The 18,718-nt window shown below is 33.6% G+C and overlaps 1 protein-coding gene across 41 annotated transcripts in view; it reads right to left on the bottom strand.

Annotated features, from left to right (window-relative positions):
• LOC145291506 (uncharacterized) overlaps positions 1-18,718 on the bottom strand; it is a 351,327-nt gene that overhangs the window by 264,534 nt on the left and 68,075 nt on the right. For all 41 annotated transcript variants that reach the window (XM_080137468.1, XM_080137469.1, XM_080137432.1 and 38 more), the window contains exons 12-24: positions 17,595-17,714; positions 17,251-17,370; positions 15,256-15,375; positions 14,903-15,022; positions 13,108-13,227; positions 12,744-12,863; positions 10,094-10,213; positions 9,407-9,526; positions 7,056-7,175; positions 6,590-6,709; positions 4,214-4,333; positions 3,481-3,600; positions 1,509-1,628 (exon numbers count right to left, since the gene is read on the bottom strand). In XM_080137468.1, coding sequence (XP_079993594.1) covers positions 1,509-1,628; positions 3,481-3,600; positions 4,214-4,333; positions 6,590-6,709; positions 7,056-7,175; positions 9,407-9,526; positions 10,094-10,213; positions 12,744-12,863; positions 13,108-13,227; positions 14,903-15,022; positions 15,256-15,375; positions 17,251-17,370; positions 17,595-17,714 — 1,560 coding nt within the window. The remainder of the gene's footprint in view (positions 1-1,508; positions 1,629-3,480; positions 3,601-4,213; positions 4,334-6,589; positions 6,710-7,055; positions 7,176-9,406; positions 9,527-10,093; positions 10,214-12,743; positions 12,864-13,107; positions 13,228-14,902; positions 15,023-15,255; positions 15,376-17,250; positions 17,371-17,594; positions 17,715-18,718) is intronic.

The following is an 18,718-nucleotide window of genomic DNA, read 5'->3' as shown; positions in this document are numbered from 1 at the left end:
CCCGTTATGCCAAAAGATTGCGTAGAAATCCGAGAGAAAATGAAAGCATTTTGGATGTATCAATGCTGTTAATATAGTTACGTCTGAACTTTATGTATACCTTATTCCATAGTTGATTCAGTTATTCCAACTGCATGCGTAGAAAACAAAGAGAAAATAAATGTTTTTTTTTAATTTATACATTTTTTATTAATTAATTTATCTGAACTTCATCCCCATTCAATTCCATACTTTATCACGTTTGACCAACATGTGTAGAAAACCAAAAAGCATAATAATAATATAAAGTTTTAATTTATACATATTTGTGAATATACCAGGTGCCTTTAATAAGTTTCCAACCTTTTTCGTATGGGCACTTTTATTGATAGTACACACATGAAACTCTAGTCCTCTAGGAAGTAATCTCCTTCGGCTGCAATGAACTTGTGCCATTCTAACAACTTGTGGAAGTCACATGGAATCTTCTTGTGTGAGCGTGTCAGGACTCTTTCATCTCTTCAATTATCTTATAACGACAAATCTTCCTTGAGCTGGTGGAATAACCAGTAATCACACGGAACAAGATCTGGGTTGTAAAGAACGTGAGGACCTGTCTTGATGCCCATCTTGGTAAAATAGTCGGTGAAAAAGATGTAACTGTGGACTGATGCATTCGCCTAAACCTTCTACATCTTCAGTTCTTGAATAATTGTGTACAGTTACCACACTGATATCAAATTGTGCACTTTATAGATACACGACGGTCCTTATCCATGAAATTCTTTATTTGGCCAATCAATTCTGATGTTCTTATTTCCTTACTCCCTCTACACCTCTCATTATCCCTCACAGACTCTCTACATTCATTGAATCTGTTATGCTATCAAAACTGATACTCGATTCATGCAAGATGGTCCAAAAGCAGTCTAAAGCATTCCATATGTTTCTGTGGAATTTTTCCAAAGTTTACAACAGAATTTTATTGCAAATCGTTCTTGTAAAGTGTCCTCACGTCCAGATTTCAGTTTTGAAATTCATTAGCTGCGACAATCAGGTTTTAGTCGGGTGTATTTCAATTCCTGTCGTAGCTGTCCCTTTGAACCTGAAACCATACAAATTGGACAGTCCTTATGAGATGTATAACAATAACATACTGAATTTTCAAGTTCTTACGACGATTTTAAATGCCATACAAAAAGTTTGGAAACTTATTTAAGGCGCCTCGTAGTTGTCTGAACCTTATATATATATATATATTTTATTCAATAAATTATCCCGTTATAGCAACAACCTATGTAAAAGAAAACAACAATAGAATAATGAAAATAAATTTGAATTGAAACATATTTTTATATAGTCATGTCTGAACATTAGCTTTATTTTAAGATATTGAAATTTGCTTTTCTGAAGGGTCAAAATATGCAAAAACTCAGAAATAGATTATAGATGTTTATAAGATACAGATCGTCTTTGAGTACGATATTCAAATTTAGCTGTATTGTCAAGAGAGAGAATAATTTGTTTACCGATTGGTAGACACAAGGTGTTGGTACAATCGAATCTTCCGTTACGACGGCATGTGCATCGATTGCAATCCATCCAGATCTTTTGTCCAATGCTGAATCTTTTCCCGTTAAGCCAACATACTATATATAAAAGAAAGATAATAATTAAACATACTTTTAGGATTGTATACATTTCTTAATTTTTTTAACATTTTCACCCCAAACAAGGCACATTGCCACTTTGATGTGGGGGTCTACTATCACGGACATAATCTACAGGAGTACTATATGGGAAGTTGGGCAGCAAGATGTCGGTTCATGTTACACTTGAACTTCTGCATGTCAGTACAGTTGAGGGAGCAGGAACCCGGAAGGGAATTCCAAAGTCTAGCGGTTCTAGGGAAGAAACTACTGGAGTAGAAGGCTCTCTTGCATCTAGGGATATTTACTGTGAAAGGGTGAGATTTAGCTGCTTGTCGGGTTTGTTGGGGGTATTTACGTCGAGGGGGTACAAGTGCTTGCAGTTCGTCGGAGCATTCACCGTTAAAATACTTGTAGAACAGGCAGAGGGATGCTACATTTTGTCGATGGGACAGAGGCTGAAGCTTAGATGACAGTTCAGGACCTATCAGGTTGGCGACTCTCTTTTGAACCTTGTTTAGGAGCGAGAGACTAGTAGCAGATGCACCAGCCTAAATATGACAACAATACTCCATACATGGGCGAATGGTGGCCTCGTAGAGGTTCAGGATACTTTCGGGTGTTAGTAGCTTTCTAGCACGGTAGAGAGAACCCACCTTCTTCGCAGCGGTCCTGGCAATGCTCTCAATAAAATTGTTCCAACTCATGTTTCCTGTGAACGTTAGGCCGAGGAGTTTAAAAGATGTAGTTTCAGATAAAGAGTCTTTGGCCATTACTATTGGTGGTAGAGAATGTTTCTTGTAATTATTGAAGGAAACAAGTTTAGTCTTGGCAGCATTAAATATGACCATCCGTTTATGTTCCCATTCCACTACAAATCAGAGGTCATCCTCTAGTCTTTCTGCCATTTCTTTAGATATATGTTCATTTGTTTACCTGTCGTGCCTGTTATAGAGCGCGGTGTCATCAGCATATATACCCATCTCACAGACAATTTTGTCAGGGAAGTCATTTATGAATATTAGGAATAATAGAGGTCCAAGGATAAATCCTTGAGGCACTCCCGCATTTATATCATATTGTTTAGATGTACGACCGTCGAGGACAACCTGGATTTTTCTCTTATCTAAGAAGGATTTAATTATGTTAAGTATTTCAGTGATACCCCATGATCTGATTTTCCCAAGAAGACCTTTATGCTATACCCTGTCAAAACCCTTAGATATATTTAGAGTTACCGCTCTACCCTCCTCTGTTTTGTCCAGTGAATGTTATATATATACGTTTTTTGTCATTTCTGTATGTTTTGGATTGATGTTTCACCACAAAAAGGCACAGGGTCACTTATTTGTGAGGAGCTTCTATTTAGAACCATATTTGCAGTGATACTATTTAATGAGTTAGAGTTAGGGTTAGGGTTAGGGTAAGGGATACTATTTAAAGAGTTAGACAGCGAGATGTCTGTTCACATTACACTTGAATTTCTGCATGCCAATACAGTCGGGGAAGCAGGCACCCGGGAGGGAATTCCAAAGTGCAGCAGTTGAGTAAAAGATTTTACGACATTCAGGGATCTCTCCAGTGTAGGGGTGGAATTTTGCTGCTTGTAGGGTCTGTCGAGGATAGTAAAGTCGATAGGTTACTAGTGCTCGGAGTTCCTCAAATCACTTACTATTGCAACACTTGTAAAAAAAAAAAAGGCATAAGGATGGCACGTTTCGGCGATGGGACGAAGGTCGAAGATAATTTGTGATATTTTTATTTCATTTTCGGAGGATAAAATATGAAAAATCTCAAGATCGATCATTATAGAACGATTTTTTTTTACTTAATAGAATTTTATTTTATTTACCGTTTGGTGGGCAGAATCGGTAAGCGCAATAGAATCTACCGTTACGACGACATGTGCATCGATTACAATTCTTCCAGAACCTTTGACCAATTCCGTAATTTATTCCGTTATACCAACAACCTTAGTGGAAAATAAAGAGAAAGATTAAACATGTTTAAAATTTTATACATTTTTCATGAATATAGTTATATTTTAATTTGTATTTATTTCATGTATTTACCTTTGATTTCTTGAAGAATCAAAATATGGCAAGTCTCGCCAGAATCGTAGATTTTAATAAGATACTTATTGTCTTCGAGTACAATTTCCAGACTTTCTTTTCTGTTAATAGTTAAATAATTATTTATAGGTTGGTGGAAAGTGTTTCTTGGTATAATGAAGTATACCGTTACGATGGCTACTCGATGTGTAGCAATTATTCCAGACATTTTTTTTAAACAATTCTGTACTTTTTTCTGTCATACTAAGAGCCTTTTTAATAGGGATGGATAAATTTAAACATAACTTTATTATTTTAAACATGTTTTATGAATAAATTTTCTTATGGTGTTATATATATAATTATTTTATGGTATTTTCAGATATTTTTGTGAACTATAAGATTATAGAAAACCTGAAAACAACTTGTATATGTAAATAAGATAGACTTTTTCAGTTTAATAGGTTTTAGATGTGTATGATATATTTTTGTAGTTAGCCTTTTGTGAATACAGAGAATTATTATTTTATTTACCGTTTGATGGACAAAATTGTTTGGTACAATCGAATCTACGGTTCGGACGGCACGTGCATCGATTGCAATTTACCCAGAAATGTTGTCCAATGTTGTACTGCTTTCCTTCAGACCAACATGCTGTGTGAGAAAACAAGGAAATATAGAAAATTTGATTAGGATTATATGAAACATTTATTTATGAATTCTTAGCGAGGGGCGCCCGGCTTTGCCCGATCGTAAAATACGCTTAAATATGATATTTTAATCTGTTCAGATTCCGTATATATTATTATAGAGTATTGATTTCAAAAGTAAAAAAAGATATTTGGGTACCATCAGCTAGAATCGAAACCGAAAGCAAAACTGTAGCATTCAAAGCTGGTGACGTTACCACTGTATAAACGTGACGCATATACGAACTGATTAAAAACTAAAAATTAGAAATAAACTAGGATGAATGTAAAAAATGTATAACAATTTATACAATTCTGACCTATTTTTGACCTCTTATAACTATTTTTACCGGATAAAGACCCATAAAAGAACGGCCCGTAAAAAATCCAATCATTATAGGCTCATAGCGCCACTTTGCGACTCTTAGTTTCGGAGGAGATAGACTTTTGAAAATATGGAAACAGATGGACAGGCAGACAGAAAAGCAGACGACCGGACAAACAGACAGACAGACAGACAGACAAACATATAGCCTTTTATATATTAGATTTTTGTCGGTTTTGTTTTCATAAACTTATGATATTTATTTACTTTTATATTTGCAAATAAATCGTAATGTTTAATAAAATTATCTATTAGTACGATCTTTGCGGTATATTTTCCTGTCAATAGTTTTCTTATCGATGGATAGAATGATTTTATTTGTGGTTGATGGACAACATTCTCGTATACAATTGAATTTTCCTTTATAAATCTACCAAAAATGTTGACCAATACTGTACATTTCCTGTTCTGCCAACAGTCATTGTAGAAATACAAATATACAATGAAAATTCGTTTAGAAACTTATATATCTTTTATTTATGAATCAGCTCATGGTTTGCATTTTATGATTATTTCATAAAATGTTCTATTAGCCTTTGAAGAGATAAAAATATAAAAATGTATCTGCTTTTTGGAGTATCAAATATTAAAAACTTTAATGTGAATCTAAAAGTTTAATATGATACTGCTTAATACTGAGTACTATTTCCAGAATAATTTTATTTCCATTACAGTGAACGGCATTGAATTTACATTAATCGTAATATTTTATACCTGTTTTAATTCATGAAGCTCTATATGTTTTACTTGTCATGCCGTTTTTTTTTGTTTTTTTTTACACAGTGATCACCACTTATCAAGGCCCGGAAGCCACTCAGGGATAAGGGTTATTGCAAGTACATCACGTTTTTAAATTTACATTCGCTTAAAGGAACGATTAAAACGATTACAAAAATCCATTTAAAATCGTATAAATTTCTTTAATCATATTATTTATATTTTAACTATTTCTATATTTTTACTGTGATTTTAAACGGAAAATGCGACAGATATATCAATTAAAATTCTTTTATATTTTTTCAACTCTGTACATTTTCCGTTCTACCAAGTATCAAATACAAATGTTTAAAAACGCAATGTTTAAAAACGCATTTAGATATTAAACATTTTATGTTTAAAGTGTTACGAGAATGTTATAATATTTTAATGTCTTTTTTAGAACAGATATAGTACATAAAATTCGAAAATGAATCTTTGATTAGATCGTTTATTCTTCTTGAGGGAATTTTCGGAATTAGTCTTATTGTCAATCAGATTCTTTCCTGTGTGAGAATATGTTAGGTGCTGTAGGGCTCGTACATCCGTAGTAAAGGAATAGAATGATATCGCCTGTGTGCTGGGTAACGCCATCGTGTTTCATGTTTAACCATTCGCTAAATAGCAAAAACTGATAATCCAGTAATCAAAGAAACACAAACGGACAACTAATGAGAACCGAGGAAAATAACTTTAAGGGAACGATTAGTATTTTGGAACGGAAAATGTAAAATCTAAGATGGCGTGTATTTATGTAAGAAAAAAATACGAACGGTCGTCGAGCCAAACTTGTGACGAATGTTGAGAAGTTCCCGGTTACAATGGGGTTTGTGGGGCGAGATAATAATTAGGGTAAAGAAATTTGCTACCACGTAATTTGGTTTGTAGCGTTCCTAGTGATAAATATACCCATTTATTATAACAGATGAATGCGACTACAAATATGCACAAAACCAACATAAGGTAGAGTGTAGTAGTCTGATCATAGTGAATTTATATGTAGCATCGGCGTTTAGGGGAACAATTGATTTTATTTTATTTTATTTTATTAATATAGATAGGGTGAATAAATTTATTTACCGTTTGGTGGGCAGAATTTGCTGGTACAATAGAATCGACCGTATTTACGGCAGGTGCAAGAATTGCAATTCGTCCAAAACTTTTGTCCAAATCTGTACCTGATCCCGTTATGCCAACATACTGAAAAGAAATCAAAGATGAAAGTATAAAAAAAAATAAATAATAATAATAATAATAATAATAACAATAACAATAACAATAATAATAATAATAATAATAATAAGAAGAAGAAGAAGAAGAAGAAGATTTTGCACAGGATTTATTCATGAATTACTTTGGGTTTTAATTTTGATTAAAAAAAACTATGAATTTATAATTGGTCCTTTTGAGATTCGGCACATAGAAAAACTTGTTATTGTGTCAGTAATTTTAATAAAATACTCATTCTCTTTTGGTACGGATTGATTATCAATAAAAAGAAATTGCAATTGGATTGATTATCAATAAAAAGAACAATTTTATTTACCAGATGGTGGACAAAATCTTCTGGTACAGTGGAATCTACCGTTCCAATGGCAAGTGCATCGGTTGCATTTCTTCCAGTACATTTGTCCAATTCTGTATTGTTTCCCTCTATACCAACATACTGGGTGTGCATCAAAAAGAAAATTTACATTTAGAATTTTATAAATCATTTAGTTATAAATTATCATGAATTTTTTTTGTTTTTATGTTTATATTTAAATTTTTTCTTGTGTTGCTCAGTATATGGACCACACACAAATAAGTCGCATGTTTTAATAGTATATTGATTATTATCTCTGTGCAAGACTTTTTCAGGTTGTTTTTTTATTTAATAGAGAGAATAATTTCATTGGCGGGTTGCTGGAGCGAATTTGTTAGTACAATCTAATCTAATCTGATCGCAATTTTTCAAGAACTTTTGATAAATTTTGTACTTTAAACTAATATACCAACAGTCTTAGTAGAAAACTGTTATAGTACTGGTGTAGTCCTGGTAAAGGGTCATAAAGAGGCTCGAACAACGGGTTTCAGTATAAATAATATATTGTACAAGGGAGTGAAGACAAAAAAATATGTCGGTATTACCGACTGTTGAGTTAGACAGTTTAAAGTCTATATCAACTCTTGGTGTTTTTATAATTGTTGGACAAAGGAGCTTGGAGATCGTGCGCATACACAAATTCCAGGTTAGTAGAGAACAAAAAAAAATACCATGGCGCTGACAGACTATCAAGAAACATAGAGGGCTATTAAAAGATTTCGTGATTACTTCTTTACGAACTGATCGGAAAATACAACTGTTTTGTGCAACACAATAAAACAAACATCCATGAATATACATTATGTGTTTATTAACTTAACACGAACAAAATTACCGAAAAGGAAAAATACATTTCAAGCTGTTTTTCGCTATGTGACGAGATATTGCTAGACAGCAAGAAATTGGTCATTCTAAAGAAAAAATACAGAGGAGAATCTTGAAGGATATACATGTTAGTTATCCGGGGATAAATAAATTAAAAATACTTAGTGGATAGATGTTAGCTTAAAATAAACAAGGACATTAGAGGAAAGATAGAAAATACATTAAAATGATGTGCTTTGGTAGCAAACATATCTCCTATTGAACACAAAAACGATATTGAGGCTCATACCTCTGAATGTATTGATAGTCTCTCAGCGCGACAGATATCTTTTAAAGAAGGCATTCCATCTTAAAATTGTATTTGCTATGTCTATGAGAACACTTTTATTTTAACAGAAAATTTTGAGCAATTGTTTGTCTCTGTATCTGTTTTACAAATATTTTAATGGAATGTGATCTGATGAACTTGTTGTACTTGTGTCCCCTCGGTGTACATATCCCCGACAAACCCGCTTAGTAAAAACCAACGACTTGTTAATTTTTCCTATGCATTGTCCAAAACGTAGCCCCTTACGTCCAAGTGGTGATATGTTTTGTTAGAGGTGAACGTAAAAAAATACAGAGGAAAGGCTTGGGATGAGATGTTATAATACCGCTGTACGTATTATGAATTTTTACTATAAAACCCCGAATCGTTATCGTTAGGAGCAGTTGTAAGTCAGACTGCCAAGCAATCACTCTTTAATATACTGTATTTGTGTTTCTGTTCAATATATTTCGTTTCCACTAAGTATATAGTTATGTCTTTTTGCTTGATGTGTACCGGCCCACAACAAAAACAAAGATAAAAGTTTTAATACATTTAGAACTTTATGCGTTTCTTATAATGAATTTACTTATACTTTATAAAAGATTTTTTTTTCATCGATTTTGGAGGTTAAAAATATGGGAAAATTCAGTAAAAATTCTATTAAGATAATGATTATCTTTAAGTTCGGTTTTCGGAGTAAGTATTAACGCCAATAGAGTTTGGTTGACTGAATGTGTTTGTGCAATCTAATGTACCGTTTGGGTGCATCGAGTGCAATTTCCCTAGAACATTTTGGATTTGTTAACTTTAATCTGTTTTTTTTTATGATTATTAGGGCTATGACAAGAGCATATTGTTTTCATTGTTTTGACTCTCGCGTATATATCCGACACAGGTAGACACAGTTAATCAACCGAGAACCACAATACCCTATATAAAAGCATATAAGATATCAACGGATACACACTCGAGAGTCAAAACAATGAAAAAAATATGCTGTTGTACTTGCCATAATGATTATTTTATGTTATCTTTTATGGTTATTTATTTTTTAAAAAGGACCAAAATAAGGAAATACTCGAAAATGAATCAAAGCTTTTAAAATGATATCATTTTTTTTCTTGATACGTTTTTCAAATTTAGTTTCACTGTTAATAGAGAGAATAGTTTTATTTACCGTTTGGCAGACAGATTTTTTTAGTACAATTGAATCTACCGTTACGACGACAGGTGCATCGGTTACAATTCTGCCAGAACATTTGACCAATTCTGTATTTCCTCCCGTTATGCCAACAACCTAGGTAGAAAGAAACACATGAATAAATAGTTCATTTGAAATTTAAGAAATTTTATGAATATATTATTTTTTCATCTTTCTGTTTATTCTATATTTAAATTTGCTTTTTGAAAGGATCTAAATATTGAAAAACTAAACAAAATCGTGGATCTTAATCAGATACAAATTCTATCAAAGTACATTTTCTCCAACTTGATTTCCATCTAATAGAGATAATATATGTCTTTAAGTGTTTGTGCACAAATCTTTTGGTACCATAAAATGTACAATTCCGAGAGCAGTTAGATCAATAGTTATTCTTTTAGAACACTTGACGAATTCTGTATATTTCCCGTTATACCAACATAGTCAGTGGTACCAGAGATAAAATTTAAAAGAAACAAATTTAGATTTTGTACATTGTGCGGGCTCTCATGTTTAAAAGTTTCTGATAAATTTATTATATTTTAATTTGATATTTCTAAGATCAAAATATAAAAAAATAACTTCAAAATGAATATTTCATATTAATAAGATTTTAATTTTATTTTCTGTTTGATGAACAGAATTCCATAATAATATATTTACCGTTTGATGGACATATTTTGGTCGTACAAGTAAATCTCCTGTTACCACGACAAGTGCATCGATTGCAATTCCACCAGAACATTTGTCCAATTCTGTAATTAATCCCCCTATACCAACAACCTGGGTAGAAATTAAAGCAAAAATACATTTAGAATTTTAGACAATTTTTATAAATATACTGACGTTTTAACTTAATGTTCATTTTATGATATTTACATTTTCTATTTTGAAAGAATCAAAATTGGGAAAAAATCAAGGTCGTCGTACATTGTAATTAAATACTGATTATCGAAGTTTTCTTTTTTGTGTAAATAAAGAAGATAGGTTGCTGGCCATAATTTGTTGGCACAACCAAATGTACCATTCCGACGGCAGGTGGATCGATTGCAATTCTTTCAGAACTTTTGGCCAATTCTGTATTTTTCTTGTTATATAAAGTGTCTTGATAGAAATGAATGATAAAATTATGAACTCATTTGAAGGCAGTAATTACTGAGAATACAGTTAAGAGGCTAATGCCAGAAAAATAGTTGGACGAAACGTTGCGAAACAACAACCAGAAATGAGGATACTAGTCCGCAAGTAAATAAATAAATTACTCATCTCAAAAGTATGTAATAATAAAAATAATATACCATTCAGTACAGACTCGACGAGGGAAGACCAAATGAGAATGAAAAAAAAACTTGGATATATAACACCAAAAATCCAGCCTTGATCGCCGTTCGGGCCCCGTGGCACAGTGGATAGAAACGTTGAGTTTTTACGGTTTCGGGTGAGCATTGTCTGAAGATAGCGGTTTCAATCTTACCCAAAGCCGGCGAGAGACTTAGTTGGACAAAAACGTGGTGAGACGACAACAACTATAAAAGGTAATAAATTACTGGGGATACTGAAGAAGACAAGAGGAATAGTTGGCCGAAACCTTATGAAAAAAACAACTAAAAAATGAGAATAATAGTCTGCAAATAAATAAATACATTTATAATTTTTTTTTCATGGGGGTCACCACTTATCAAGGCCCGAAGGCAACTCAAGGATAAGGGTTATTGCGTGTACAGTAATCAATGAGATAGTATTGTAGTAATCATTAGTATTGGGGTTTTTGATAGAGTGTCTTACTTAAGGGGGCGGTTTGTCAGGAGTTTGTTTATGTTGGACTTGAAGACGTCCAAGTTGTAGTCAGGTGGGAAACAGACAAGCGGCAGAGAGTTCCACTGGCGTGCAGTTCTAAGAAAGAAACTTTGTTCATGGTGTTACATGATAAGGGCTGTCCCCTTTTCATGTAAGTATAAAAATAGAGAGATCTACTTAAAATGAAAATAAAATGAGAGAAAGCAGAAATCAAACCCTGGAAATAAGTTTTAAAGAACAATAAGTTTAAATGGAATGTCCAGTAAATTGTGCATTCTGATGAAATAAATAATAAATAAACTAGCATTGTTAGAAAGAATGTGGATAATAAAATATGGGTTAAATGAATTAGATATGTAGGTTGAATTCCTTTGTGAAAACAACAAAGAAAAAAATAGATTATTGGGAAATCAGAATGTTCGGAAACGTGCAGGTCGCGCATGTTGATGGCACGTGAATTGTGGTCACGTTGGCCGGACATGCATGGATTTCTCAATATAGGAAGTGAGAGTTAGTTAGTTAGTTAGTTAGTTAGTTAGTTAGTTAGCGAGAAGTCAGAAGAAGAGAGAGAGACAGACGATAGTCTTGGGCAGTTGGGATTCGAACGTCTAGAAGCGAGACGGTCACTTTTGAAACTTAATATGTGAACCTTTGAATTCTTGAACGCAAAGCCACCAACCGGTCAGTGGAAGAATAAATGCTCATCATGTTTTATAACTGCCGTCTCCTGTGTCCATCATTACATGAAAAAGGTATTGTCTATTTATGTGTACAAACTATTTGAAATTCATCATTTAAAAAATATATGTTAGAAAGTATATGTGTCTATTTATGTTATACAAACACTCCCGTTCATACGAACTGTCAAAGCATAAATGCCAACCTGTCAATCCATCGGCATAAATGCAAACCTCTCAATTATCGGCCTGTCTATCGAGATAGAAAACACCTTCTCAAAATGTATTTATATGCAAACTATCTCATTTATAAACTCACTCTCTCTTTAGATACACCTGTTAATGATCCCATCTCTTACAATATTTACATCTCAACAATATGAACACTCACAATGAATATATATAATAACTAGCATCTCTTCAAACAACATGATTAAGACTCTAATCTCTCACTAAGACTCTTACTTTTCTCATAACATGAATTTTAGAATATAACAATGGAATCTACGTTTGGATTTAGGCAAAGATAAAGAGGGGGGGGAATTATTGATAGTAGTTTCAGCCAGACGGATGTTTCTCGTGAAAGATTGGCGGGAGGGGGACGAGGGATTGGAGCTTTTTTACATTTTTTTTAATTAATGAATTCCCTTATTTTTAAGATTTATGATGATATGATGTTTTGGGTTTGTGTTTTTTTTTGTTTTTTTTTTGCTGTCTCTGGTGGATCAAATGTGGGAAAGATGAAAAATAAATCGTAGATTTTTATACAATACTGTTTATTTTTTCCTGCAATTTTCGGGGTTAGATTTATTCTCAATAGATAGAATAATTATATTTACCGATTGGTAGACAGAAATAGTTGGTACAATCGAATCTTCCATTACTACGGCATGTGCATCGATTACAATCCATCCAGAATCCGACTCCAACTCTGTACTTCCTCCCATTATACCAGCATACTGTGTTAAATAAAAGAACAAATATAAAAATTAAAACTACAGTTCGCATTGCATATATTTATTAGCGTCGTAATGTCGTAGTTTTAGGTTTTTTAAATAATTTAATAATGATAATTGTCATTTATTTATTGAAAGTCAAAATACGAAATCAATAGAAAAAAAATCTTTATTATAGATCTGATTATGTCTGAGTACGATCTTCGGTGATAGCTTTATTCCAAATATTGAACATAATTTTATTTACCGTTTCTTTGGCATACTCTAATGGTACAATCGTGTCTATTGTTAACACGGCATGTACATCGTTTGCATTTCTTCCAGAACTTTTGTCCGATTCGGTAAGTTATGCCATTATAGAGACAGCCTGTATAGAAAATAAAGACAGATTATTTAGAAATTTATACAAACTATGTTTATAAAGTTTTAATTTGTGTGAGTCATTATATGTTAATTTACAGTAAGATCTCAAAAAGATATGTTGATTTCAATAAGATAATCATTTTCTCTAAATACAAAATTCTAGCAGTGTTTGTTCACTTCAATAAAGAATATAATTTTATTTACTGATAAGTAGACAGAATTTATTTGTACAATTGAATCTACTATTACGAAGGCAGATTCATCGATTGCAATTCTTCCAGAAATTTAGCTAAAATTAAAAATTAATTCAGAAATGTATATTTTTTATTTGTGAATTTTATTATGTTTTATGTTTTCTGATATTTTAAAATATTAATATTTTGTATCACTTCTGAGTATAATGTTCAGCGTTCGCTGCCATTTGGTGGAAATAAATTATTAGTCAAACTGAATGTATCGATAGAACGGTAGCTGCAGAACTTTTGTAAAATCCCATTACTTTTCATGGTATATTAAAACCAATAAAAATATCATAACATGCATTTAGAATTTGGTATAACTTTGGTATAAAGTTGGTATAAATTTGATATAAATTTTGTATATATTTTATTTCATGTTTAAACGTTTATGATGAGTTTATATTTACATAAGATTTGTGAAGAATAAAAACATGTTAATTAACAATTTTAACAAAATACTGATTACGAGGTGCCTTCAATAAATTTGCAGACATTTTCGTATTGGCACTTACATTGATGCACATCCGAAACTCTAGTCCGCTTCGAAGTAATCTCCTCTGGCTGCAATGCACTTGTTGTGCCGTTCCAACTACCATCTGAAAGGCCTCATGGAGATCCTTTTGTGTGGGCGTGCCAATGACCCTCGTCACAGCCTCTGTAATCCCCTCAATTGTCTCATAACGACAGACTCTAAGGTTTTCCTTGAGATTAGGGAATAACCAAAAATCACAGAAAATATTTGTATTTATTCTCATCTTGCTAAAATAGTCTGTGATAAGGATGGAGTTGTGCACTGGTGCATTTACGCTAATCTTCCACGTCTTCAGTTCCTCGCGAATAATTGTATATACAGTTCCCATAATGACATCAAACTGTGCACTTATTGTCTCTATAGACATACACGACGGTTTTTTCTATGAAATCCTTTATTTGGCCAATCAACTCGTTTTCTGACGTCCTTACTCCTCCTTCCCCTCTTATCATCCCTCACAGACTCCCTGCCGTCCTGCCGTCCTTGAATCTCTTATGCCACTCAAAAACTGACGCTCGATACGTGTGAGATGGTCTAAAATCAGTGTGAAAGCATTCCATATTTTTCTATGGCATTTTTTCCAAGTTTTAAATAGAATTCTATTGCATATCGTTCTTCTAAATGTCATCACGTTACAAGGCATTCTTGAAATTCACCAGCTGATAATCAGACTTTAATAGGCTGGATTCCAATTTCTGCTGCAGCGTTTTATTTGAACCTAAGTTCATAAAAATTGGTCAGTCATCCCATAAGATATATAGCAATAATATACTGATTTTTGAAGACTCTACGACAATTTTTAAATGCCTGTACAAAAAAGTCTTGAAACTTATTGAAGGGGCCTAGAATCTTTGAGTAAAATTTCCAAGATTAGCTTAATTTTAGATACATAGAATAATTTTATTTACCTTTTGATGGACATATCTTTCTTGCACAATCAGATCTCCCGTTAGACCGACAAGTACATTTATTACAATCCTTCCAGAACGTTTGTCCAATTCTGTACTTCTTCCCGTTATACCAACATTCTGCGTATGAAACAAAAATAAATATTAAATACATTTTAAAGTGTATGAATTTATTAATTTTGTATTTTTATTGTTTCACGTTCTATGATAATATTGTGATAGATTATTTGCTTTTTAGTAAGGATTTGAATGTTGAAAACCTCAAAATCAAATCGTGCATTTTAATAGGATACTGATTATCTGAGTACGCTTTTTGGAGACTGGTTTAATCTGATTAAAATAATTTTATTTACCGTTTGCTGGACAAAATCTTTTAGAACATGCGAATCCTCGGTAGCGTGTGCATGTGCATCGATTGCAATTGATCCATAAAATCTGTCCAATTCTGTAATTCATCCCATAATACCAACAGCCTGCGTAGAAAACAATGAGAAAATGAATACGTTTTCTACTTATACACTTATGTTTCACGTTCTGTGGTAATATTATGATAGATTATTTGCTTTTTAGTAAGGATTGCTATAACGAGATAAATTGTGGAAGAAAATATAGATAAAGTTTAACCATAACTATATTCATAAAATATAATTATGATTAAACTTTATCCATACTTTCTTCCACAATTTATCTCGTTATACCAATAGCCTGTGTATATAACTGATGTTGTGCCCAGACGTGTGTGGCCTTCACAAACCGCCGACCCCCCAACGTCGTGTGTGCCGTGGTATTTTTCGTCTACCGTGTTTCTTATGGCCTGATCGTCATTTTCCTCACTGGCGACTGCCACTGAGAAAACATGTGGGTCCTTTGTAATCTGTTCTGTAGGTTTCTATTGTCATTGTCAAATCTAAAAGGCTCGATCTAAAAACGCCTACAGATTCATTGTTTGCTACTTCCTATTTCATTGTACATTTGTGTGACACTTCCTATCTATTGTTGCCCTTCAGCACTTATACTTACTTAGTGACTCATGGGTCACCTTCATAGTATCATAATGTGGATCCACAGTTGGGATCACGGAAGGCAAACACGAAACATGGATTAGGTGTAAGAAAGATAGATTAATCAAAAGGTTACAAGGATAGGATCAACGATAAGCGGAGTCCATTGTCAGAAGTCGTATGCGTTGTGTACTACTAGTACTCTAGTGGATTCTACGGTATTACGCTACTGCTCCCTGAGAATGTTATCTCACGTCATAATCTCTCTCTCGGACAGTCCGTCGATTTTGACGATGACGCGGAGGTCGGTTAGTGTCCGTCGAAGGTGCGATGTGAGTCCGATCGCTGTGAAACCCCGGCCGCAGATGTGACACCTGATGGCAAGAAATCCGGGTAGTGGCACCCGTAGTCGCGCTCTTTTTGCTTCCCAAGCAGCAATGCTTTGACCTCTAATGACATCGGCTGCGCCTGATACCACACTTCTCCAAACTATCCGATCTTCAGTTTTTCTTCTCCAGTCGTTGGTGTGGTTTGTGTTTTTCAAATGTCTCTTGAACGCGTCTTTATAGCGCAGTTTCGATGCGCCTAGGGGTCGTGTACCTTCTTTGAGCTCACCAAAGAAAACTACTTTTGGTAGTCTGCTGTCTGACATGCGCGTGTCATGTCCTGTCCATCTCAGTTGGTTCGTTACGATTATTTCTTCAGCGCCGAGCATTTTAGCCTTTTATAGTTCTTCAAAATTCGATACATGGTCTTTCCAAAAGATACCCATTAGATGACGAAGGTACCTTTGTTGTATCAGGTTTAATCTCTTGAAGTGGCGTCTGTAGAGAGTCCAGGTTTCTGAGCTGTATAGCAGTGATGGTAGAACAATAGCTGTGTACACTTTCATCTTGGTCTTTAATCTGATTCCTCTCTGATTCCACAGACGGTCTCTCAATTTTCCTAAGGCTGATGCAGCCGCTTGGATCCGTTTTGACAGTTCTTCATCGATTTTCCCAGCGTTCGTAATGGTACTGCCGAGGTAGGTGAACTGTTCAACTTCCGCCAATGGGGTACCATTCAGGAGGCACATCATAATATAGTACTGGAAGAGTTCATGATGCAGATAATTTTCGGTCTTACAACAATAACAATAAAAAAAATAGTACATGTTTAATGTTTTTATGAATATAGTAATGTGCTATTTTATTTGTGTATTACGATGTTAAAATTTGCTTTTTTGAAGGATCAGAATATGGAAAAATCGAAAATAAATCATGGCTTTATATAATCGACAAAATATCTTTGAGGTAAATGTTCAAAATTGCATTTTTTGTCTATGATAGAAGGAATAATTTTATTTACCGTTTGGTGGACAGAATTTTCTGGTACAATCGAATCTGCCACTAGAACGGCATGTGCATTTATTGCAATTCATCCACATCTTTTGTCCAACTCTGTACTTCCTCCCGTTGTACCAGCATGCTATTTATAAAAGAAAGATAACCATTAAAATACACTGAGAATAGTAGACATTGCTTAATATTGATATTTCCTTATATTTTATGTTTTTCTCGTAGTTTTTATTTCACTTTCGGGGGATAATATATGAGTATTCTTAATATTTAATTGTACATTGTAATATAATATTGATTTTTAAGCACGATTTTCGGAAATAGTTTTGTAGCGAATAGAATAAGTTTATTTACCATTTGGTAGACAGACTTTTCTGGCACAATCAATTCTACCGTTACGACGACAAGTGCACCGATTACATTTGTACCAGAATATTTGCCCAGTTCCGTAATTGATTCCATTAAACCAACAACCTGCGTTGAAACAAAGGAAACATGTTTTTAAAAATACATTTAAAAATTATATACATTTTTATTAATATACTTATGTTTTAGCTTTGTTTAGTTTATATTTAGATTTGCTTTTTATTTATTTATTTTTGAAGAAGCAACATATAGAAAGACACAGTTGTAGATTTGAGTCCTGATTATCGCTGCGTATAATTTGCTGGGGTTTGCTTTCTTTGTCAACCCAAAAAGAATTGTTCCATTTACGGATTGATGGACGTGTTTCCGAAGCTCTAACTGCAGCCGTAAAAGGTTTGATAAAACTTGAAATATATCTTATTTTTATATAATTTCAAACATATGGTATAACATATCCCGGGAAAGATAAATGTTGACTATAATCTCTGGGTGCTCTACTTAACCAAGTGAGATATAGGGGCTGAACTTCGCTTTAAAACCTTCCAATATATCATGCTTTGATAGCGTTTATATCATACGGCACAATTACGTTGACACATCAGTTCTCGCCAGATTACTGAAGTTAAGCAACCAGATGAGTGACTATTTGGGAAGGCAAGGCGCTGTATTTACCGCGCCGAGTCGTAGAGATTTCTAGGTTGGGGGCACGTTTAACTCGCGAAGGAGATACACCCCCGAATCAAGACGGCAAGCAACGGAAACTACCGTCCTTACTTGTCTTCCCGATATTACCATCACTCTACAATCTGGAGAGCCGTGGTCGCTGTGAAAACAGCAGAGCCGCTGTATGCATATCATATGAATAAAATTCTCTAGCGAAGTTAATGGAAGTGATTCCTGATTTTTACATTATCGTCTATGTGCTGAAATCTACGTGCATCAACATCTAACTGTTCCATGAAGACAAAACTCCTTTAAAACTTCAAATATATATAAACGATATATTTCGTACAATCCAATCCATCGTTACTATTTTTCGAAACTGTTGACTAATTCTTTACTTTAAAGATAAAATTAAGCATAAATTTAGAATTTTACACATATTTTAGTTA

This window comes from Euprymna scolopes, chromosome 12 (genome assembly GCF_053919585.1).
Source record: "Euprymna scolopes isolate OS-2025 chromosome 12, ASM5391958v1, whole genome shotgun sequence".
In the NCBI taxonomy this organism is placed as follows: domain Eukaryota; kingdom Metazoa; phylum Mollusca; class Cephalopoda; order Sepiida; family Sepiolidae; genus Euprymna; species Euprymna scolopes.
This window is presented reverse-complemented; position numbering and strand designations above follow the sequence as displayed.